Genomic DNA, 26299 nt, shown 5'->3' on the forward strand with positions numbered 1-26299 from the left:
TTTCTCAGATAATATAAGCAATAAATCCCATGAACTCGAGATCAGTGATCTTCATATTTTAAAGAAACAACAGAACCTGATTTTCAAAGAATATCTTATAAAGAGCTTCAATACAGAAAACAGACAAAACTGGAATCTCTCTGGCTGAAGGAGGCCCCCTGCCCCTCACTCCCACTCTGAGGCCTCACATTCCACTCAACTAGATCCAAACAATACCTTATGTAAAGGTTCTCGTGTGATCAGAAAAAAATGTTTCTCAGATGCATAAAGGAAAAAAGGTAAACAAAAACTGAAATCTTAATTGCGATTATATTTGGGTTATAAAATTATGAGTAATTTTTCCTTTTCAAATTTGTAACAGTCAATAAAAATTACTGTTAAAAACTCAATAAACTAGTTTTTAAAGGTATAAATATAAATATTCTCCCTGTAATGTAGTATGTAACATAAATATATATATATACACATATATATATATACACACATACACCACTAGAAGTATACCCCCCAAAAAATGCATACATTCACATAAAGATATAAAGAGATAAAAATCTAACAATATAACAATTTAATAACATAATTAGAAAGGCCTGTTTATATTTGAAGTACATAATATTTTATCATAACAGATCAGATATATTTAATAGTTTCTTTTAATGCTCTATTGGTTGAACTTTCCAGTAAAGCCACAAGTTATTAATTACTCTTCGAATCAGAAAAAAGTTTTAAAAGTTAAGAAAAAGTGTCCCATGAAATCTGCTCCCTTCAAATAATAATACTTGCATTTCTAAAACCCATCACTCAAGTCAAGGAGTACAATTAAGCTAAAAATAGTATTTCCTAAATAAATAGTCAATTATATTTGCTTCTGAGAAATGGAGAGAGTAAGTATTAACCATGATTTTGAAATCAAAATAGAGATAACATTAGACAAGATTGGGAGAGTTACAGTATTAAGTTATAATATATAGTTGTTTTTCACATATTGGTAATTAACTTAATAGTTTAATTTCCTATATATCTACATAGATTTATCCACCTTCACTCTACTTTCTGAATAATCTTACTATATGTACTATGTGTATATATATATATATACACTTTTATATATATATACACTTTTATATATATATACATGTGTGTGTATGTGTGTGTGTGTGTGTGTGTGTGTGTGTGTGTGTGTGTGTATATATACATATATATGTTCAGTCACTAAGTCATGCCTGACTCTTTTGACCCCATGGACTATATGTAGCTCACCAGCTTTCAGTCCATGGGATTTTTTAGGCAACAATACTGGACTTGGTTGCCATTTCCTTCTTCAAGGGATCTTCTTGACCCAGGAGTAGAACCCACATTTCTTGCTTTGCAGGCAGATTCTTTACCACTGAGCCACCTACGTGTGTGCCTGTGTGCTAAGTCTCTCAGTCGTGTCCGACTCTGTGAGACTATGGACTGTAGCCCTCCAGGCTCCTCTGTCCCTGGGATATTCCATGCAAGAATACTAGAGTGGGGTTGCCATGTCCTTCTCCAGGGGATCTTCCCAATCTAGGGATTGAATCTGTGTCTCCTGCGACTCCTGAGCTGCAGGTGGATTATTTTCCACTGAGCCACAAAATAAGCCCACATGCGTGTGCGTGCATGAGTGTGAAACTGAAACCGCAGAAATAGCCAGATACAGAACCACCAGATCCCTTTCTTCTTGAAACTTTCTTGGCTAAAACCTAAATCGATAAAGTCTTAGTTTTTATAATGTAAGAAGCCCTGAACAGCTGAAATCATTAGTAAGAGCTTACAAACTAGCAAAAAAAAATCTTTTCCTCACATTTTTAAAGAAAAATTGTCTGTGGTAACCATAAACTAAAAAAGAATAAGTTAAATAAGAGTTTTTAAAGCTTACATTTCTACAAACTCACTGTTTAAATAAAGTTTGGGATTCCAAAAAAGCTTCAAATCAAACAGATAAAAACAGAACGATTTGCGTGTAAGACAGAGAGGCTGATCTGGAGCACCGTCTGCTTTATTTCCTTATCACCATCACCCTAAAAAAAACATCTTTGGTAGAATCTTTAGGGAGGTGATTTTAAGATGAGTGGAGAGAAACTCTAGTGGAATACATGAAGGGAAAAAAAACCACTATTCAAGCCATCATTTCAATACAATTGCATATAGTGTTATGTTTAAGTTATATCTGAATGCTGTTTGAACCATCTAACACACACTGGACACACTCAATGAACAGCCAATAAACAAAAGGAAAGGCATGAGACTGCAACCCTCAGTAACACTGAGAGGTATTTCAGTAGACTTCAGCAGAGGGCAGTTTGAAATACACTATATTAATTTATAGCAGAAATTATGGCAGCAACAATAAGCTGCGAGTAAATGTGCATGGAATTAATTAAATTCACTAAAATATTCTGGGTCATACTTACTTTGGTATTGGCCATATCCACAATATACTGGTCTCCTTTTATACATTCCATTACTTCAAAACCATCTCTGTCAATCACTTTGGCCTGAGAGCTTCCAGATACGACAAGTATCATGTCTCCCGTGTTACTGTACTGTAATGACTTGATCTGATGGCTATGCAAAAAAAAAAAAAAAATTCTGGTAAGACACAGAGTATGTTTATACGTTCATTCATTAAGCACTGTCAGAAAAAAAAAAGTCATTCAACTATACAAATTGACAATTTATAAAATCAGGAGCATCAACCTCAAAAGGGCCCTCAACACCAGTGGCTATCCTATTAAGCTCTCCTCCCACTCTCCACAGCAATCTATTAAAAACGTCTCTACTCACTTTAAATCTTCAACCCAAACAACTCCCCTCTCCAGTTCTTGATTCTTCCTGATTTGGTCCAGAAGAAACATATAAGGACTGCCTGGTGTGCTCTCGTTACTGTTATAAATGTATTTGCTTCTGAACTCTTCTCTTGCTTCTTCTCTTTGATTACAATGATGAAAATGAACCTCTTCCTGCCCGAGGCATATCTACTACCTATATTCTGGATCCCACCCCTTCCAGTCTCCTCGGGAACCTATGACTAACCTCTCTCTCCTCCCCTTCTCAGCTAAGCTATCTAAACAAGTTTTCATCTCCTCCCTTATTTCTCTAGCACCCAGGTGGCACTAGTGGTAAAGAATCTGGCCTGCCAATCCAGGAGATACAAGAGACGTGAGTTCAATCCCTGGGTCAGGAAGATCCCCTGGAGAAGGGAATGGTAACCCACTCCAGTATTCTTGCCTGGAAAATTCCAAGGCCAGAGAAGCCTGGCAGGCTACAGTCCATGAGTCACAAAGAGTCGGACACAACTGAGCATACACATACACACACACATACACACACACAGAGTATCCTTTTCACCCTCACCACCCCACTGAAAGTGATCCTGCCATTGTGGCTACAGTGGATGCTGTGGTGACCACCCACATCAATCCTTTCAGGACTGAAGTCCTCATTCCCCAGCTTCCAGGATTTGGCCTGCTGGTGGCTTACAACTGAAGTCTCAGGAATTTTTCTGAGTTGCAGAGAACTCCCTCATCCAAGGTTATGTTACTATCCCAAAGCAGCCCACATTTAAGGACTGGTCAATGTACGGTAAAATGGCCCAGCCCTCTGGTTCAACTGGGAATACCCCAGAAGGGTTATTTCAGCTTCAGATCTCTCTGTGGAAATCAGCTGAGGTTGCTGTTGTAACCACCTGGCAATTCAGTTCCTCCATCTTCCTAATGCTGTTTTCCTCACAACTTCTCTCACAGAGGCTGATTCCAGAAGCACTCTTCAACAAACCTCCTACATGCAAATCCTGAAGCTTCAAAGTGTGTCTTGGGAGAATCAAACCTGAGAGGGTTGATATCAAAAGTAGACCTATGGAGCTATTCCAAAAGAAGACTTTAGAGTGATGTCGATCATGGACTGGTTAGCAATGAGGACCCCTTCTCTGGTGGTACCTAGTCCCTGAGGGGCTGTAGCAGTGCAACTGCATTGCTAAAACTGTTGGTGAGAGGGAAGGCACTGGCTGGTGCAATATTTCAGGCATATGAGAGTACAGGAAAAGAATTAATTGAAAGGACTATGGAACTAGGCAGCTATTGCTAGGAGCAGTAAATACAATGGAAAAAGTAAACGAAAGGCTGAGGATGGTCATCACCAACTAAAGACTATAGTGGGGAAGCTGGAGGGTCTATCTGGCAGCATATAAAGACAGGGTTATTGCTCTCTCAGGTAAGTGCTGTGCAGTCAATGATCCTGCAAAGCAGGTGTTTCTACCTCTATTAGGAAGGAAGACCAAAAGCACTGGACATTCACATGTAAATCAACAGCAGCATACATTTACATGCTTGAACCAGAGCTATGTTAATTTTCTAGTCCTCTGTCTTAATATAGTCCCAAGGGACCTGGATGACCTGGACAATACCAAGAAATTCATGCTGGTCCCAGATCTCCATGATAGCATGTTAACTGTATCGGATGAGTAAAATGTATCAACTACATTGGTTAGACAAGCTCTCCAGGAGATGAGAGGTAAAAGGTAGAAAAGATCAGGAGACAGTGAAAAGAAGATATGGGGATGATCCATGTAGACAGACAAACAAAAGTAGAAATCAAAAATGAAGCTTTTTGTATCACATGTTAATCCCAGAACGCATCAAACTTAAAAGAGGCAATGAACAACAATGCAGACAAAGTGAGTTGGCCAGTTCAATTAGCTAGCTTTTGTCATCATCCACTCTACTCTGAATGCAGTAGGCTCATAAGTGAACTGGTGGTGGTGGTGGAAGGGATGCAAGTCATGCACGGGAAGGACAACAGCTCTCGAAGTTAACCTAACTACTGCTGAAGGGCCAACCTGCCAGCAACAGGATTATGGTAAGTCCCTGCCCAAAATCAATACTAGGCTAATTGACATGGAAAATATGAAAAATTACAATAAGTGTACAGGGAAAAACAGTGGGGAAGGCAGAGTAGGTACCAAGGGAGCAAGAATAAATGTTTTAAATCGAGTGGTCAGGAAGTAAATGACTGAAGTGTCTATCAGGTAACTGAGGGAGTAAGTTACGTAGATATTATCAGGAAATTACTAGAAAGGATCTGCAGCAAAAGAATACTTGGAATATTGCCAATGTGGCTGTAACAAAGAGAGCAAAAAAACCGAAGTTGGAGACAAGGTCAGAAGGCAGCAAGTAGGCTGGTGCAGAGAGCCATGTAAGCCACCAAAAGGACCTTGGTTTCACTCTCTTTGGAAGAAATGAGAGGAAATCCAGCAGAGCATTTTGAGGTGAGAAATGACACAATCTGACCTACACTGTACAGAACCACTTTTTTGTGCCTGGACCATTTCATAGTCTGAGGTCTATGGGGCCCTTCTTGGCACGTTTTTTAAACACATTAATATGGAATTTAGAAAGATGGTAACAATAACCCTGTGTACGAGACAGCAAAAGAGACACTGATGTATAGAACAGTCTTATGGACTCTGTGAGAGAGGGAGAGGGTGGGAAGATTTGGGAGAATGGCATTGAAACATGTAAAATATCATGTATGAAACGAGTTGCCAGTCCAGGTTCGATGCACGATACTGGATGCTTGGGGCTGGTGCACTGGGATGACCCAGAGGGATGGAATGGGGAGGGAGGAGGGAGGAGGGTTCAGGATGGGGAACACATGTATACCTGTGGCGGATTCATTTTGATATTTGGCAAAACTAATACAATTATGTAAAGTTTAAAAATAAAATTAAATTAAAAAAAAAGAAGTTAAATAAGCAGGGTGATAATATACAAAAAATAAATAAATAAATAAATAAATACACCACACACACCATGGAAATCATTTTTAAAGAATTATAAAAATATTTTTTTTAATTTGTGACATAATATGTGAGCTTCTAGACTAACGTATCAAGTAACTATGCCTAGAGGCAGGTCTAATAACTACTGTAATTTCAAAGCAGTGATGAGCATGAAAGTGAAAGTGAAATGTTAGTCGCTCAGTCATGTCCAACTCTTTGCAACCCCATGGACTATAGCCCCTGTCCATGGAAATCTCCAGGCAAGGATACTGGAGTGGGTAGCTGTTCCCTTCTCCAGGGGATCTTCCCCACCCAGGGATCGAAACCGAGTCTCCTGCACTGCAGGCAGATTCTTCACCATCTGAGCAACCAAGGAAGCATCTGTAACAATGGTAATGTGTTATGAAAATATCTGAAATCTGCAGGTATACCTGTGACTTTGCTATCTACTTTCACAATTAAAGGAAGTGCTAAATTTCAGCTAGAGGTTAATGAGAGGAAAGAAATTATTATTTAGGTTCACAGAAATTGGGAGAACCAGATACTGAATGCCTAGGCCAAGCCACAGAATTTTAAATAACTATTATTAATAACAGGGTGACAATATACAGCCTTGACGAACTCCTTTTCCTATTTGGAACTAGTCTGTTGTTCCATGTTCAGTTCTAACTGTTGCTTCCTGACCTGCATACAAATTTCTCAAGAGGCAGATCAGGTGTTCTGGTATTCCCATCTCTTTGAGAATTTTCCACAGTTTATTGTGATCCACAGAGTCAAAGGCTTTGGCATAGTCAATAAAGCAGAAATACATGTTTTTCTGGAACTCTCTTGCTTTTTCCATGATCCAGCGGATGTTGGCAATTTGATCTCTGGTTCCTCTGCCTTTTCTAAAACCAGCTTGAACATCAGGAAGTTCACGGTTCACATATTGCTGAAGCCTGGCTTGGAGAATTTTGAGCATTACTTTACTAGCGTGTGAGATGAGTGCAATTGTGCAGTAGTTTGAGCACTCTTTGGCATTGCCTTTCTTTGGGATTGGAATGAAAACTGACGTTTTCCAGTGCTGTGGCCACTGCTGAGTTTTCCAAATTTGCTGGCATATTGAGTGCAGCACTTTCACAGCATCATCTTTCAGGATTTGGAATAGCTCAACTGGAATTCCATCACCTCCACTAGCTTTGTTCGTAGTGATGCTTTCTAAGGCCCACTTGACTTCACATTCCAGGATGTCTGGCTCTAGGTCAGTGATCACACCATCGTGATTATCTGGGTCGTGAAGATCTTTTTTGTACAGTTCTTCTGTGTATTCTTGCCATCTCTTAATATCTTCTGCTTCTGTTAGGTCCATACCATTTCTGTCCTTTACTGAGCTCATCTTTGCATGAAATGTTCCTTTGGTATCTCTGATTTTCTTGAAAAGATCCCTAGTCTTTCCCATTCTGTTGTTTTCCTCTATTTCTTTGCACTGATCGCTGAAGAAGGCTTTCTTTAACTTATATGCAGAGTACATCATGAGAAACGCTGGACTGGAAGAAACACAAACTGGAATCAAGATTGCCGGGAGAAATATCAATAACCTCAGATATGCAGATGACACCACCCTTATGGCAGAAAGTGAAGAGGAACTCAAAAGCCTCTTGATGAAAGTGAAAGTGGAGAGTGAAAAAGTTGGCTTAAAGCTCAACATTCAGAAAACAAAGATCATGGCATCTGGTCCCACCACTTCCTGGGAAATAGATGGGGAAACAGTGGAAACAGTGTCAGACTTTATTTTTCTGGGCTCCAAAATCACTACAGATGGTGACTGCAGCCATGAAATTAAAAGACGCTTACTCCTTGGAAGGAAAGTTATGACCAACCTAGATAGCATATTCAAAAGCAGAGACACTCCTTTGCCAACAAAGGTCCGTCTAGTCAAGGCTATGGTTTTTCCTGTGGTCATGTATGGATGTGAGAGTTGGATTGTGAAGAAGGTTGAGCGCCGAAGAATTGATGTTTTTGAACTGTGGTGTTAGAGAAGACTCTTGAGAGTCCCTTGGACTGCAAGGAGATTCAACCAGTCCATCCTGAAGGAGATCAGCCCTGGGATTTCTTTGGAAGGAATGATACTAAAGCTGAAACTCCAGTACTTTGGCCACCTGATGCGAAGAGCTGACTCATTGGAAAAGACTCTGATGCTGGGAGGGATTGGGGGCTGGAGGAGAAGGGGATGACAGAGGATGAGATGGCTGGAGGGCATCACTGACTCAATGGACATGATTCTGAGTGAACTCCGGGAGTTGGTGATGGACAGGGAGGCCTGGCGTGCTGCGATTCATGGGGTCGTAGAGTCGGACACAACTGAGCAACTGATCTGATCTGATCTGATCTGATTATTAATAAATTAAATGACAAGGTAAAATTTTATAATTGTTGTGTTATTTAGTTGCTAAGTTATGTAACCCCATGGACTCAACATAAACCATGAGGTCTTTTGTGACCCCATGGACTATAGCCTGCCAGGTTCCCCTGTCCATGCAATTTCCCAGATGAGAATACTGGAGAGGGTTGCCATTTCCTTCTCCTGGGGATTTTTCCAACCCAGGGATCGAACTTGCATCTTCTGCATTGGCAGGTGGTTTCTTTACTACTGAGCCATCAGGGAAGCCTAGTAGAAAGAATTCTCAAAGAATTCTGGAGTATACACACACATGCACAGTACTCAACCATAAAAAAGAATAAAATTTTGCCATTTGCAACAACATGAAGAGACCAAGAGGGTACTATGCTTACTGACATAAGTCAGACAGAGAAAGACAAATATTATATGTTATCACTTGTATTTGGAATCTAAAAATAAAACAAATAAATATAATGCAACAGACTAAGAGATATAAAGAACATACTCATGGTTACCAGTGGGAAGAGGGATGAGGAGACAGGCAAGATAGGGGCAGAGGATAAAGAGATACAAACTACTGTCTATAAAATAAATAAGATATGAGGATATATGTACTACATATATATTGCACAGCACAGGGAAGAGTACCAATACTTTATAACAACTTTAAACGGTATATAATCTATAAAAATATTGAATCACTATCTAATAAAACTGAAACTAATATTATAAATCAACTATATTTTAATTTTAAAAAACAGGTAGAGAATCAAATTAATAATCAAAGTCCAAAATATAAAATTTCTCTATCAAAGATAAAAATGATCACCTTTTCTTTAAAGCTGTATTCAGCTATAGTGTCCTCTATGAATGTAATTCTGTTGTCAGAAAATTAATTAAATTCCTTGATTTATCCTAACAGGCCAAACTCAAAATAAAATCAGCTTCAACAGTAAAACAATTTTAACAAAACGTTAGGTCATTTAGTCCAATTTACTTTCTAAGTCTATAATTTTAAGGCTGTGAAATAGGTATTTCATTTAAAAAAACTATTAACTTGTGATAACTATGTCTTCTAAAAATAGAATATACACAAAAAGTTAGAATTCCTGTATGTCTAGTTAGGCCTGAGTAAGGTTATTCCTCCTGGTTGGTTACCAAATCCAAATCAGATATTTACCAATGAAACTGCTTTTAGCCACAGCCACCACTAACTAGAAACTGCTGCTCAAAATTTATGCTGTTTCACGTAAAATCATGAAATGCTAGCTGAGAGTTTCTGAAATATTTATTCTGCAAAAAGTCATTCTTAATGTACAAATTCAGAGTACTGATTCCAATGGCAAAGATAATTCAAACAAAGATGTGAGTGAGCTCTGAGGTTATATATGTGACAATGTCAGGAATTTCACCACAATCCCCAAGATCAGTGTATCAAAGCAGATGAGAAATTGAAGTACCCAAACCAGATGCTCATGATAAAGGGACCTACAAAAGCGAAGGTGAAGCTACTCCCAGGGTCCCTCCTTCCTATAAAAGAAAAGTCTCGCTGGCCTCATGACCTCCTTTCTGAAATACTGGGAAAAAATGAGGTTCTCAGCAAAATTCTGACCAGAGTCCCAAATTCAAATTAAGTCCGTAAGTAGGCATCAATAGTAATAAAATATAAGGTCACTTGTTTGACCAAATGTGCCAGTCGTTCATTTACTCCCTCAACTCCAAATTCACCCTTCACTGCTTGCTCTGCAAAAATGGATTTGGGCCCTTTAAATATTTTCCCTATGCCAGTTGGCATGATGCTAAGTCTTGTCCTTAGAGAGTGCTGGAAAGGCATTGCAGGAGAAAGGGATTTTCCTCCCTGGAGCTTGTCTATTCCTCTTGGTGGGTTCCTAAATCACACATGGCTTCTCCAGTCTCCAACCCCTGCCACTGATGCAGTTGCTCCAAGACCAGGCTTGTGAAGTGCACAGCAATCAGTAGACAGTAGCACCCAGTAGATTCCCCAGTACTTCCCTCAGACAGTTTTATATCAGAGTGATCAGGTGAACTGAGTTTCTGGCAAGTACTCCTGTCACAGAAACTTCTTTATCATTTAGTAAGCCACAACCTTGCCCTCTCAAATAAGATCTAAATCTCAATCCTGGAAGCCTCTTCCTTAAACATCCTATGAGTAAGGCTGCTTCTCTTATTTGCTATTCCTATATTCTCCAGAGTTCACTTTACTTTTTAGTAGCCAATCCCTCATTACACCAATCCCATGATACAGTTAGTATTTCTTTATAGTACGCTTTCCCTGTTCAAATTACTGTGATTTCTCTCTCTTAATCAGCCTCTGACTTACCAAAATCTGAAGTGATTAATCAGGAACTGAGAAAGCTATAGGCCATTTAGTCCAATTTTTTAAAATATATGAACAAACAGATCAGAATTTTGATGATTAGTGAGCCGAGACTGCTAAACCAAAGTCTATAAAGAGAATAGAATGAACCAATTAGATCACAGGGTGTTATCTTTCTTAACAGGATTCTCATTTGGAGAAAGTAAATTTTCTTCAAGAACCATGAAAGATCAAGTACTTTAAGCAATAACTTTGCTTTTTTCTGGTGAACGATTTTTGTTTCCAAAGGGAAATGAAAATCTTAAGAATACAGCAAAATTTAAGAAGACAGGGTAGTGGAAACAGTTCAGTGGCTCCATTTTCTCTGGCTATCAACTCTACCAAATTGCTCTATTCACATTTGGAGGGAAATACAAAATCCTACCAATTCCACACTGATATTCATCTTAGTTTCACAGGAAAGCCTAACATTTTCCCTCTGTCTCATCTTATGTGCTCTCTTTGCCAACACTGAAATGAAATGTTCAGCATCAAGCTCACCATTCCTGGCCCACTTTGCTCTTAATTCTGCTAGCCACAGAGTTAAAAGGACAGGATTAAGAGTCATTAGACACAGTACTAAGGAGAATTAAAGGGCTTGTTCAAGGGGCGTAACATCTGCTCCTCAAATTCCTGCCTAAACAACTAAGATTCCGATCAAAGAGAAGACAGGGAAAGGCAATCTGACAGTAAACTGGAGTCATGAGGAAGTGAATGTTCTCTCAGGGAGTAACTCTGACACCAGAGGAAGGCTTAGTGACATTGCACAATTCTTTCTGTGAAGTTATTCATGGGGCAAGTGGGAATATACGAGTATAAGTGGAGGGGAGTGGGGAGGTGAAGATTGAGGATCCTTTTAAGTAGTTTTTGCTCTGCTAGCAAAACAAGCTGGGACATGCAAGACAGATAAACACAGCTGTTTGGGGCTGTCACTTGGGGCTCAGGAGCCAAGGTGTCCTGATATAGTGAAAAGCGCACCGGAATGTGAGTCAGGAGGCCAGCGATCCAAGCCCTCACTCTGTTGCTAACTAGCTGTGTGACGATGAGCAAGCCCTTTGGCTTTGCAAGACTCAGTCTCCCCATTTCTTTCCAAATTAGTAGATGGAACTAGATGACAGCGCTATGCAGAGAAGCTCCGGAGATAGCGTTCACGTACGGGCTTTATACCGCTGCGGAGTCCTGGTTTCCTCCACTGAAAAACCTTGAGAAGTAACACTTACAGGATTGAGATGAAGATTAAAAATAAGACACATTTATGTGCTGCAAGCACAGTATATGAAATAAGTAGTTGCTATTTTTACTACTTCTTTACTTCCAAGGGCTCTTTAAGATTATTTCAGGGGTATAAAATCTTGATAGCCAACCGTAATGAATACATTTGAATCAAATACATGGAATATTTCAAATTCATTACAAAACAAGTTAGTATAAGTTTAGCACGTGTTTTAATTACTATTAACCAAAGTGTTCAAGAGAAATATCCTTACATCTTTTTTCATTTTTTGCACCCACTCACAAAACTCAAGCGCAATGCCAAATATAACTACTACTATATTCCTGAAAATGTAAGGCAATAATAGAGAAAATGTAGTTTCAGATTGGCATGCCATCTTCCTACAGAATTTGATGAAACTGTCTGTTCCTTCCAGGTATGTAAAATATATTATCTAGCGCTTGGAACAGGACAAGAAAGTGAGAAACACGAGACAGACTATCAAAGGTTTCTGTATGAGAATATCAAAAAACACTGATTTATTCCATGCTGAAATAAATCTCCAGCTACTTCAACATTTTAGCTTTTATACTTAAGAAGAGATTTCCAATGCAAAATTAATTAGGAATATATCACCTATTGGCTTAATATACTAAATGTTAGGAAGCCAGTAGTAACTTTACAAAATAATATATCTGTCAAACAAAACTAAGGCCACAGAAAACTTCTATCCAGGAATAAACACTAAAGCTAATCAATAACTCTCCCATTAAAATGCATATTCTTACTTATACATGTGATAAAATTACTCTGTCACTCAAGTGCAGATTATAAGTTTCATGATTTTATATGATTTCACAAGCAAGCTCCATGGTAAAAGACAACGAACCTAAATATTTAAACAGTACATTTTCGTATCTTCTGAGGATTACAGAAATACGATCAAGAACAGCCAACCAATGAGAATGATTAGCAAAAACTAAGTCCTTGCTCTAATTATTCCTAACAGCTTTCTTTATGATATGTTAAGAAAAATTCAAGTCTTAATTCTAATAGCAGAACAACAGGAGCTCAGCATTTAACAAAGAATAAAAGGTGTTGAGGGAGCAACAATGGGAGAGCCCTAGTTCAGGCAGCCTCTCTAGAAATGCACCATTTTGGTGGAACCTAAGCATACAAAGAAACTAACCATGTTTGTGAGTAGGGAGCAAGTAGGAAATGGCAACCCACTCCAGTGTTCTTGCCTGGAGAATCCCAGGGACGGGGGAGCCTGGTGGGCTGCTATCTATGGGGTCACACAGAGTCGGACACGACTGAAGTGACTTAGCAGCAGCAAGCCATAGAGAGAGCATTCTAAGCAGGAAATAAGTCTTGTGTAAAATCCCTCAGCCATTTTGTTGAAGCAAAGTGAAAAAAGAGAAGTGGGCAGGGGCCAGATCACATAGGATTTTACAAATCACGGCAAAGCATTCATAAGTTTCAGTAAAAATGCGTCAGGACTGTATTAAGCAGTTTGGCAGGTATAGTGGGGAAAAGAGACTGCTGCAGTGCTCTAAGTGAGATTTAAGCAAGGAAGATGTCTGAGTTGAACCCTGAAGGAGGAATCTGGAAGAAACTGGAGAGGCAGGAAGCACATGGAGTATAGGTAAGGATGAAGAAAGGACCAAGTACAGGGGAAGGAAGGGAGAAAGTGGGGACAATGAACTAACTGCAATAAAACTTCATGCTGTGAAGTCAGACAGAAAGATAATGACAACTATAAAGCCCTTTGAAGTTTAGGAGAAGAATAAAAACATAAGACTAGAAATTAAGGATTTTTGAAAGATCACCCAAGAATGTTAAAATGTCAGTGTAGGGGAGAACCTGAAGACCGAGCAAAAGAATATAAAGACAGGGTCCTTGGGACTTCCCTGGTGGTCCAGCGGCTAAGACTCCATGCTCCCCATGCAGGGGGCCAGGGTTCCGACCCTGGTCCAGAAACTGGATCCAACAAACCACAGTAAAAGATCTTGCATGCTGCAAATAAAAATTCTACATGCCACAAGTCAAAAAAAAAAAAAAAGATGTGCTGCATCACACAAGGAAGATTGAAGATCCCTCATGGGGCAACTAAGCCCCGGAACAGCTAAATACATCACTAAATACTAAAAAAAAAAAAAAGGAAGGTCCTCCTTAGAACTACAGAAGATTTGTACAAATAATAGCTGCCAAGTTACACATTAGATTCCCCTAGTCCAAATATCAAAAGAAATAACCTCAAAAAACATAACAATAGGTAGAAATACCAGAATTAGAAACTGAAAGACCTGAAAGATACAAACTACCCAGAAATTTTTACAGAAAAGGACTAGAGTGATTAGAAAAATACCTCCCCCAAAGAGTACAACAGCCTTATATGAAAATATCCCACAAATCAAGAATTCATAGGGAAATACATTCTCAAAGTACAAAGGCTGCCCTTATGAAAACAGTTATCATATTAGGCCGCTAGCAGCTAAAAAGGATGCTCAAGAGATGACACAGGGCTTGACAAAACAAAGATGGACCAACTAGTCAGAACTCTAACAAAATAGCTTCCCGGAAAACAGAATATGCAACACGTGAAGTGGAAACTTCCTTGAGAGGATTACTCCCCAAGCCCCTTGAAACTCCCTCGGACCATAGGTTTGTTCCACTAGCTACAAGCTATTCTTTAAGGAAGTGAGGAGACTCAAGAAGAATCTATTCGCAGCCTCTCTGTCACCAGGCAAGGGGAGTAAAATAACAAGGAAGAGATTCTAGACACGAGATCGCAAACTTTCACTGTCAAGGGTCAGACTGAAAATATGTTAAGCTCTGCAGGCCATATACAATCTTTGTCACGTATTCTTTCTCGCTGAATTCTGTTTTCCAATCTTTTAACAGTGTATAATTTTTAGTTCAAGTCCCCCCCCCCCCACCCAAAAAAAAAAAGGCCAAAACCAACTCTTGTGTTTAGTCTCTGAGTCGTGTTTAACTCTTTGCAACTCCATGAAGTATAGCCCACCAGGGTCCTCCATGGAATTCTCCAGGCAACAATACTAGAGTGGGTAGCCATTCCTTTCTCCAGGAGATCTTCCTGACCTGGGGATCCAATCTGGTCTCCTGCATTGCAGGCAAATTCTTTACTGTCTGAGCCACCAGGGAAGCCTGTGTGTGTGCTGTGCTGTTGCTTCAGTCGTGTCCGACTCTTTTGAGACCTTTATGGACTGAAGCCCACCAGGCTCCTCTGTCCATGGGATTCCCCAGGCAAGAATACTGGAGTGGGTTGCCATTTCCTTCTCCAAGGGATCTTCCCCACCCAGGGATGAAACCCGTGTTGCTTATGTCTCGTGCATTGGCAGGCGGGTTCTTTACTACTAGTGCCACCTGGGAAACCACCTATACACCAGTCTATACCAAAAAAAAAAAAAAAAAAAAAACGAAAACAAACCAGCCAGGAACTAGATTTGGCCCTTCAATCAAATTTGGCAGGCAGATTTGCCTGCCAATACCGGAGACTTAACAGATATGGGTTCAATTCCTGGGTCAGGAAGATCCCCTGGAGGAGGGCATGGCACCCACTCCAAGATTCTTGACTGGAGAATCCCATGGACAGAGGAATCTGGCAGGCTACAGTCCACAGGGTCACAAAGAGTCAGACATGACTGAAGCAACTTCTCATGACCACAGTTTGCTAACAGCTGTTGTATAGAATGAAAGACAAAGAACATACCTACAAATAAAAATTTTTATGGAAAATGAGCACATATTCAGACTGTCATTGCTTCATTGTAAAAATAAAATTCAAGAAAGCATATCTGTGGCTATTGTATACAATGCTGCAATAAATAAACTTGTCCCTGTGCTCCCCTAATGGCTGAGTGGGTAAAAAATCTGCCTGCAATACAGGAGACACAGGAGATGGGGGTTCAATCCCTGGGTCAGGAAGATCCTCTGGAGGAGGAAATGGCAACCCACTCCTGTATTCTTGCCTGGAGAATCCCTAGCAGGCTACCATCCATGGGGTCACAAAGAGTCAGACATGACTGAGCGCCTAAGCAGGGACAGGGTTCCTTGGTCATTTCCATGTGTGGATATATCTGTCAGAGAAGCTCCTTAAATTGGGTCCTGGGTCAAAGAGTATGTATCCATGTTTATAATTCGGAAGATAACACCAAATTGCCCTCAATAGAATGGAACTAATTTACACTCCAGGCAACAATGCCTGAAAGCGCTTATTTATCCAGATCTTATCAACACAGTTTACATTTTACATCTTGACAGATATTATCAAATTGTTCTTTAGAAAAACAGCTTAATAACTGATATCCCACCCTTTCTTTCTCCCCAAATTTGTCTTCTTGCTACATAGGATAATAGAGATCTGTTTCATCTTTGCCCATCTTACAGGGCAAAGATGAAACAGGGGATGGGCAAAGATGAAAATTTTTCATTTTTTTTCTTCAATTGTTAGTGAAGTTGAGTATAATGTTTATTGGTCAGTTGCATTTCTTCTGAGGTTATCTGTTGTTTTCTTTGAAAATTTTAATTTTCAAATATTTCTCTATATTGATTTGTAGAAACTCATGTATTATGTATAGCTAGCAGTCCACTGCTTTCAAAATGTATGTCAACTTTTTATGAGCTTATAATTTGTCATTTAATTTTGCCTATGTTAGCTTTTGTTTTCTAAAGTATAACATACCTTTTTAATTATAAAAGCAATTCATGCTGTTTTGCCATATTAGAGAAAGCAGAAGTTCTTCATTACTCCTATGTAATTTTATGTCCATTTCGAAGAAGGAATCTCTTAAACTTTCCTTTGTAACAGAAAGACAGAAATATATAAGCTATATATTACAAAAATCAGATTTGTTTGAATACTATTTTTCACTTAATAAATATTTGTGGAAATCTTCCTATCTAAAAAAGTTACAAGAAAATATGGTTTATACTAACAAAGGCAGAAAATAGGCAAGGACAGATATTTAAAAGCAAATTAAAGCACAGATATTTAAAAGCAAATTAAAGCAGTTCTTCAAAAGACACTATCCTGAAAATGAAAAGCAAGATGCAGACTGAGAGGAAATATTTGTGATAAACATATCTTATAAAGAACTTTATCAACCAATCCAAGAAAAGCAACTGAATTTAGAAATGGACAAAAGATTTGGACACTTCACCAAAGAAAATAACACAAATAAGAACATAAAAGGATGCTCAACCAGTCATCAGGAAAGTTTAAGTTAAAACCCAACTATACAACACCAACAGGTTTCCTAGGTGACTCAGCAGTAACAAATCTGCCTGCAATCCAGGAGACATGGGTTTGATCCCTGGGTGGGGAAGATCCCCTGGAGGAGGGCATGGGAATCCACTCCAGGATTTTTGCCTGGAGAATCCCATGGACAGAGGAGCCTAGCGAGCTATAGTCCATAGGGTCGCAAAGAGTCGGACACCGATGAAGCGACTGAGCATGCATGCATGCATATAACACTACACAAAAGTGGGAAAGAATGGCTAAATTTAAAAATATTGATAATACCAAGTGTAGGTAAGCATGAAATGACTAGAATCCTTATACGCTGCTCCTAAGAAAGTAAAAATGATTCAGCACTTTGGAAAAGTTAAGCAATTTCTTATAGAGTTAACACACAAAATGCATATGGTCCAGCAATTCTCTCTTAGGTATTAACCCAAGAAAATGAAAACATCTGTCTACAAAAAGATCTATATGGAAATATTTATAGCAGACTGATTCATAATACCTAGAAACTAGACGCTATCCAAATGTCTATCAGCTGGTGAAGAGATAATCTGTTGTATATTCATACAACAGAATACTACAAAACAATAAAATGGGGGAAACCCTATTGATAGAGGCAACAATAAAATCAGATCAGTGGTTTTCTAAGGGTCAGGAGACAGGAAAGACTGCAAAGTTGCTAGAAGGAACTCTCTGGGATAATGAAAACATTCTATAACTTGTGCTTAGTCACATTATCACCACTACCACGTGGTGTGGTGATAACATGACCATGCATTTCGCCAAACTCATAAAACTATACACTTAAAAAAGATGAATTTTGGTGTATATAAATTATATCCCAATAAATGTGATTTTTAAAAAGCTAATGAACTTTAAAAGTTCATTGAAAGCCATAAAAAAACTAAATCAAAACAGTAAGAAATTAGTAGACTGATTTAAAAGATTCTCACAGATTGTTGGAAAAAAAAAAAAAAGAAGATAAAGAGAACTAGGTCAGAAAGAAGAAAAGGGAAATGGAGAAGAAATAATAGATCTGGATAGCCAGTATCCAGAAAGAAAATTAGGACAGACAATAGCTTAAACAATAGCCTAAATGTTTAGAGATACAATTCAATCTTAGGATACTAACAAAATCTTAGTAATGGGAAGTAATACATAAAAGATAACAATGTGTGAATCTGTGTACTCAAATTCCTTCATGCTAAACAATACCAAGATAATAGGAGCTAATATTTACACTGCATTACTAAGCACCAAGCACTGAGCCACACATTTTGCATACATTATTCATTAATTATTATCACAACCCAAAGAAATGGAATTACTCATTCTATTTTGCAGGGAAAGAAAGCAAGGGTCAAAGTGATCACACCTGCCTAGTCACACAGAAAATGAATTGGTAAAAGCAGAATTCAAATGCAGATTTCTATGATACTGAATCTTTGCTCTTATCCATCATGCACATTGACTCTAGACTAGTTGAAGAAGTGAATTTAATATAAATCAGCTTGCTATAGAGAAGAAAGAGGGAGGGGACATTTCGACGGAAGTCTGGGAGAGTAATGAAACTTCCTTCTACCTCCACAATCACTGACAGACAGGACACAGGTCAGCTACTTAAGCAAAGCATTGTGCCCAGTGGCTAGAGCAATGACTCATCCGTTATGATTTCTCGTAATAGAAATTTTTACATTGCTGAATCAAGCATTTACTCAGGAAGACGAAATATGAGTTAATGGTGGATTTTTTTTTTCTTTGAACTCTGGAACTATTTAATCAAAAGAAGAAACTAATAGATATATGCCAAGGACTACAAATGCCATTTTAAAAAGTAGAAATCACAGCTCAGTGGCAGTCACTTTTAATATAAAATGAATGGAAATGGTAAGATGCAATAAAATTCATTAAGCAGTTACCTTGAGATTACATATCATATTATTTAGCTCATAAAGAGCGAAACATACCAACCTGAGATCTGAAGCCCAATGCATCATAACAGTGCATAGCCAGAGATTTCAAAAACTGTCGATTCCTTATTTACCCTGAACTGATATGGTTTAAGTTAAAATTTTTCAATTTTGCCGGAAAAGAAATTTTTATACTTCCTTTCTTTTTGGAAAAAAAAAAAGGAGGGTACATCTTGGTGGAAATGCCTTCTTATTCTACACAAAAAGAAATTTTTGGAGAAAAATATGAAAGCATTCCATTATTTACCACTTATTTAATAAATAATTAGTTCCTACTATATGCCAGACACTATTCCAGGTATTGGAATACAAGTAAATATAAAAAAACAGATCATTTCTGCTAACGGTAAGTGCTATAAAGAAAACAAACCAGAAGAGTGCATAGAGTGGGTGGTGGTAGAGAGGTGGGGAGATGAGCTACTTTTAACAGGATTATTAGGAAAGGTCTTTTTGAAGAGCTGCTGACATCTGAGACACAACTCAAGAGCTCACTAGTTTTTAGTCAATGAGATAAAATACACAAATTGTGTAACTTGATGACAGAGAGGGTTAACAGAAACCCAGGAAATTAAGCAAAAGAAAAAAAAAATTCCTTAAGCTTATATATTATTACAATGAAAATATCAATATATTCAGGTACATAGTATATATATATCAAAGAATGTTAACTGTGCTTTCTCACACATCTTTCACCTCATAGTAAAGCTTTTGGTGATGCACACAATCCCATATTGACCTCTACACAGATCATGTCAACAACCTCCTTTCTAATTAGTAAACCACAAGAAAGTCCTGTCATTCCCAGGACTATCCTGACATACCAAGAATAACTTTCGTGATTTGATTAACCTACTAACTCTCAACTCAGTAGTAAAGAATCCGCCTGCAATGCAGGTGACGCAGGTTCAGTCCCTGGTTCAGGAAGATCCCCTGGAGGAGGGTACAGCAACCCACTCCAGTATTCTTGCCTGGAGAACCCCCATGGACCGAGGAGCGTGGCAGGCATAGTCCATGGGGTCACAAAGAGCTGGACACGACTAAGTGACTGAGCACACACACATGCACTGACTCTACAAATGACATTATCTTGTAACTTTTTCTTTCCTATTGATGATACCCAAGATTAGTTGCAAATAAATAAAAGCTTGTTATGCAAGACGGAGTGTGAATATATAATGAGGCTCCTTTTTCTAACAACTCTTATCAAAGTATAGATTTGCAATGAATTTAAAAGTAAATACAGATCACTCCACACCCACAGGAATGATTATCATCAAAGACAAATACAAATGCTGGTGACCAATGGTTAGTCCAATGGTTAAGGACTCACTGCCCAGGGCCCCGGGTTTCATCACCAGTCAGAGGCTTCCCTGGTGGCTCAGAGGGTAAAGCATCTGCCTACAACGCGGGAGACCTGGGTTTGATCCCTGGGTCAGGAAGATCCCCTGGAGAAGGAAATGGCAACCCACTCCAGTACTGTTGCCTGGGAAATCCCATGGACGGAGAAGCCTGGTAGGCTATAGTCCATGGGATCACAAAGAGTCTGACACGACTGAGCAACTTCACTTTCAGGGAACTAAGATCCCACAAGCTGCATAGCATGGGGGTGGGGGGGGATGGATGGTGAGAATGTAGAAAGACTGGAACCTTCTATTTTGCTTGTGGGAATTTAAAATGGTATAGCCACTCTGGAAAACAATTTTCAAGTTATTAATATGTTAAATATAGATTTACATTATGACCTAGCAATTCCCAATTTATGTTAAAAGAAATGAAAACATACACCCATTAAAAGACATATTACACAAATGTTCAATAGCAGCACTATTCATAATAGCCAAAAATTGGAAACAACCCAAAGTGAATGGACAAACAAAATATGCTTTCTCTCTCTCTCTCTCTCTCTCTCTCTATATATATATATATATGTATACATACACACACATATATATATGAAGAATGCTAGTCAGCCATAAGAAGGAACAAAAGTCCTGATGTATGCTACAACATGGGTGAACCTCAAAAATATTCTGCTAAAGAAAAGAGGCCAGATGCAAAAGATCACATATTAGATCACATAAAAGATCACATATGGTTCCATTTATCTGAGACATCCAGAAAAGGCACACCTATAAAGCAGACGAGTGGCTGCCTAAGGCTGGAGGTTGAAATGGACAATGACCACAAACAGGAATGAGGTTTGTTTTTAGAGTGATGATAATTAGATTGTGGTGACGGTTGCACAACCCCATTGTTAGAAACTACTGAACTGCACGCTTAAAATGAGTGAATTTTATGGTATAAATTAAACCTCAATAAAGTGAATTTTTTAAAGTAAATACTAAAACAAAAGAACCAAAGAAATTCAAATTAATTTTAAGATGCTGTTTGCTGAAACAATGTTATAAAGAATGAAACAACTTCTCTATTGTGAGATAAACTGATTATATTCCTCTGCCATAGTCCTCTCATCTGCCATCAGATAAACAAGTTAATGAATGCTTGCTGCCTGCACAGCACATCACTGTTGTACTGAGTTATGGAGATGACTCAATCTTCCCACCAATTGTCTCTATTATAACTACTTTGAAACTTTGTTCATATAACATTTTATGACAAACAAGTTTTCACTTCGCTTTTATCATTTATATATGAAGGATGTCTCTGCTCCTTTCTCATGAGGCCATGGCAACTGAAAGTGAAAGTAGCATTTGAGCCCAGATTACTTTAAACACAAAGGTAAACAAATGCAGGCATTAGGGTTGTGCTAAATGATTATCAACAGGAAAAAAACAAAATTTTTAAATTAATGAAAAGAATTCATGAGCCTCTGAAAATACACCCATAAACCCCAGTTTGAGAAATCTGTAATTATGCAAAGTCTGAGAAATTATTGAAGTATGCAGGGCTGTCTCACTTCACACTGAATGTTCATACAATTGAGTGGTTCCAGTAAGCGTCCATTCACAAAATGCTTTGGGAAGAAAGTTTCTATAATGCATGGCCAAAAACAATTGTGTTTTCAGTTATGAGTCTTTGGTGGACTTTCTAAGTGGAAATTTATTTTAACATCTATTAAAATAGAAATTTTAAAACAATAATCACCTGCTGAAAAAATAGTAGAATTTATCCACTTGAAAAGGTTGAACATCTGACACAAATGATGAACTCTTCTTGAAAACCATTATGGTACAGTAACAAAACTGCGAAAAATTTTCTCAAAAGTGAATGTAAATGCATAATCACTTAAATAAATACTATTAATTGAATTATGTTACATCTGACTAAAAAACACTTTATTGACTATTATCCCAGAACTTAAAGCAAGACACCAGGCTTACAAGTTTCCAAATGAATCATTAACTTGTTAATCATTAGCAGACTAGAAGATCATAGTAGAGGGATATAATTTATTTTCAACAATTAAAAAAAAACCTCATTCTGTACATCCCATTGAGTTTTTTTATTTTTCATAGCAAATACAGGCAACCCTTGTTTTGCATGGTTCTGATATACATGAATTTCAGTTGCATGGTTTAGATAAATAATACCAGATCCCAACAACACAGCTCAAATTTCAGTTACTATGGTATACTAACCGTGAGTAACCGCATAAACTTCAAACTTTGCTACTAGCATGTCAGTCCAACAATCACTATACAAATAGAACTGTGCATCCTCTTCAATTGCCAATCATAGCACTTGTTTCAAAGTCTGTCACTGATTGGTCACTGCACGTATGTTACTTAATTTATGCACAGACAACAAAATACACAGTTGTATTGCCTCCTTGTCTCCCAGGGATAAACCCATGTAACATTTCACAAAATGGATAATCAAAAGAGGGTTATGTGACAATGTCAACATTTTAAAATGTAGACAAAAGGCATTTCATTTCTTGCTATCTGATCTTGAGAAACACTCAGTTTACACATATGACCAATGAGGTATAGAGGTAATCATTTCATCATTTATATGGAATAGTAAAAAAGTTGCCGCAACCATAAAGTCCATCAAGGGGAGAATAGCTAATCAGTGTAGTGGTGTTCAAAGTATGTCCCCAGATCAAGGTGGCATGTGGAAACTTGTTAGAGATATAAATTCTTAGCCTCCCCAAACCTAAAGAATTTGAAACTCTAAAAGTAAGGCGTAGCACTTAATACTCTAACAAGCCCTTCTATGGTTCTGATACCAATTAAAGCTTTAAAACCATTTAACTATGGTAAATTATACATAATATGCTATGTAGCATTTAGAAAGAATATAGCAGTATACATGTCGTGATATAAAAAATCTCCAAGCAATATTGTGAGTGGGGAAAAAAATTATGGAATAACAACCACCTTATACTATTTATGAAAATAAATATAAAACGTACTTGTTTTTTGATATATACATTTGATATCTGTTGATAACCGCATGAAAAAACCTCAGAGAATTTAACACAATGAAAACAATGACAAAACCTGGGGAAAAGATTAAAATGAAGACGATAAAGAAAGAACTTTAGTTTTATCTGAAATGTTTTAATTTCTGAATGAAAACATAACTTTATGTAGTATTTCATTAATTAAAATGTTTTCAAAAGAAGAGAATAGAGAGTAGTCATCTTTAAGTGGGCTGAAGATAAGAAATTTTTAAAAAAAATTCTTATTTTGAGCTATCTAAATGATTCAAAAATTCTCAATATTTTATGAAAAGTTTTTACTTCATCTACATTGTTTGCATAGAGCATACAACAGGGTTTGTGATCTCAAGGATTCAATCAATAATTTTTAAATCTATATAAATACATAATTATTAAGAATCTGTGAGGAAACAAAGTAAAAAGTGACTAGCAGATTGGATCAGAGAAAATGTGATACTGATTTTCACTAAATGACAAAAGAAGACATTAGAAACTAGAGATCCATTAACCTAATATTGATAAGGGGCAAAAGTCCAAAACGAAGTTAAACAAGACTTCAAGGTACCAAAGGATGCCTCAAAAAGAAGGTGAACAACAAAAGTGTTTTTTTTAACTTGATTTTTATATTGGCAGATCAAGAAAACATTTAACATTACTCTTTTCAAAGTGTCCCAGGAGAGTGAGAATGAGGCTAAGAATATTACAGCATCAGTCCTTTGGCAAAATTTATCAGAGGTGCCCCAAATCCAGAACACCTTGCCTCAGTCTCACCCCTAAACTGAGAACTTCTGCCTCCCCTCCTGAATGGCTCTGGGGCTCCTCTGGGTGTGAATACATCTTTGACACCCACTTATTCATCATAATGCTGCCTCTTGGATATCAGCCAAATTCTGACATCTTTTATTACAGGTGAGGAGATGGTCTAAAAACAGCACACTGTGCTTTTATATCTTGAAAACAGATTCCCTCAAGTTTTCTTGGCAGATAAAATAGAAATAATGCAGATGAGTGACAAAAGAACTCAGCTGAGTAACTGGTACGCATAGATTCTCATATGAGTGAACAACTTAATCTAAAAAGTTGTTTAGCAAATCAATGTCAAAAAAAAGAAGGGTTTCTAATGGCACACCAAAGTCTGCCGCTTGCAATATTTATCAAGTATAATTGAATAAGAACTTATTGCACATTTATCAAATTTGCAATTAGCAAAACTCAAAGATCTGACCATTACAGAAGAATTCCAAGTGTTTTATGTAATTATCATCCCCTCCAGGAGGTAGAGCTTAATTTTTCCACTCTCCCAAATGTGAGCAGCATTTATTGATTTGCTTCCAAAGAATGGCATATGGAAAAGAGAGGGAAAAGTAACTCTACAGTGGAGAAATCTTACAAACATGATAGCATGTACCTCTGAAATGTGTTAAGAAGGGCACTTCACCTCTGTGATATTCAGCGCAAAAACCCATAGCCTCAGTCTAATCATGAGAAAAATATCATTTAAAAAATAATAATAAATCAAACGATATTCTACAAAATACCTGTCCTGTACACCTCAAAACTGTCCAGGTCATGAAAAACAAGGAAAGACTGAGATACTATTATAAACCAGAGGATACTAGACAGACCTGAAGACTAAATGTAATGTAGTATCTTAGAAGGGATATTGGTTTTTAAAAAGTGAAATCCAAATAAAGTTTAGAGTTGAGCTAATGGTAATGCACCAACCTTGGCTTAATTGTCACAAGTGCAATGTGATGTGGTAATGTAAGATGTTAACAGTAAGAGGAACTGGGTTAGGGGTGTACTTGAACTCTAGACTACCTTATAGCTTTTCTGTAAATTAAAAAATATTCTGAAATTAAAAGTTTACTAGAATTTTGAACTGGAAATATCAAAAGACCTCTTCATTTGAGCACACATATCTATATTTTTCACCTCTTTCAACTGAAAAGGTCAAGAAGTAATGATACCCCAATATCAGTGAACATGTGCAGCAACCAGATTTAGTCTTGAATACCACTCCCATAACAAAACAGCTGTCTGTGGAAAAATCCTTACTCTGGAACTTGGAAAGGCATGTACTAAGATAATAAGTAAGCTTTTAAAGACTAATAAGGTCATGTCAAAACACAGAAATCAGGGACTCCCACTGGGGGTCTCCCCACCTGGTGGAGTCCCCCCACCAGGGACTCCAAATCTTGGACAACTTAAACATCAAAAAAAATAATAATAATAATAATGACTCCAACTGACTGAAACACAGGAAAATTTTTAAATTATAAATACTGGTAACTACAAAAGAAAAAAAACACAATCATCATCACCAATAGCAACAACTCATTTAACAACACTAATCTGTAAGCTAAAAATGAGTAATAAAAGGGTAATAACTAAGCATTTATCCTGACTCTTCAGTAGGAATTGTATTTCACAGGAATCAATTAATATCAGTTACTGAAGAAAAAGTACTTCTTTTAGAAGAGTGCCAACAAGTAAAAGCAGATGAAATAGCAGAATTAGAAAACCACTATCTTACAATACTCAATGAAACAAAATAAATGATTCAGGTATGAATAATCAATGGATGCTAAACTTATTAATTGAAATGATGAATAGAATCTGGATATTAACGTGGTACCAAGGTATTTTCCCACAAAGTTCTTGCCTATCTCAAGTATGTAATATTAACTTTACAATGGAGAAATCAGATATTCCAACTTACCCCAGGGATCAGTCTTAATTTCTAGTCACTAATAGTGACAACAACCAGATAATACATGCCACCTGATATTAGACAATATGGATTATAATCAAGCCTTTGGATCTTCTATAGGAAATACAGGAGATAAAGAAGAAACTTAGATGATATCAAAAGGAAGCAATTA

General features: G+C 37.6%; 1 protein-coding gene across 1 annotated transcript in view; it reads right to left on the minus strand.

Annotated features, from left to right (window-relative positions):
• WDR70 (WD repeat domain 70) overlaps nucleotides 1–26299 on the minus strand; it is a 277449-nt gene that overhangs the window by 193147 nt on the left and 58003 nt on the right. Inside the window, exon 8 of the mRNA XM_025270591.3 lies at nucleotides 2436–2589. Within this exon, the coding sequence (XP_025126376.1) occupies nucleotides 2436–2589 (154 nt within the window). The remainder of the gene's footprint in view (nucleotides 1–2435; nucleotides 2590–26299) is intronic.

This window comes from Bubalus bubalis, chromosome 19 (genome assembly GCF_019923935.1).
Source record: "Bubalus bubalis isolate 160015118507 breed Murrah chromosome 19, NDDB_SH_1, whole genome shotgun sequence".
In the NCBI taxonomy this organism is placed as follows: domain Eukaryota; kingdom Metazoa; phylum Chordata; class Mammalia; order Artiodactyla; family Bovidae; genus Bubalus; species Bubalus bubalis.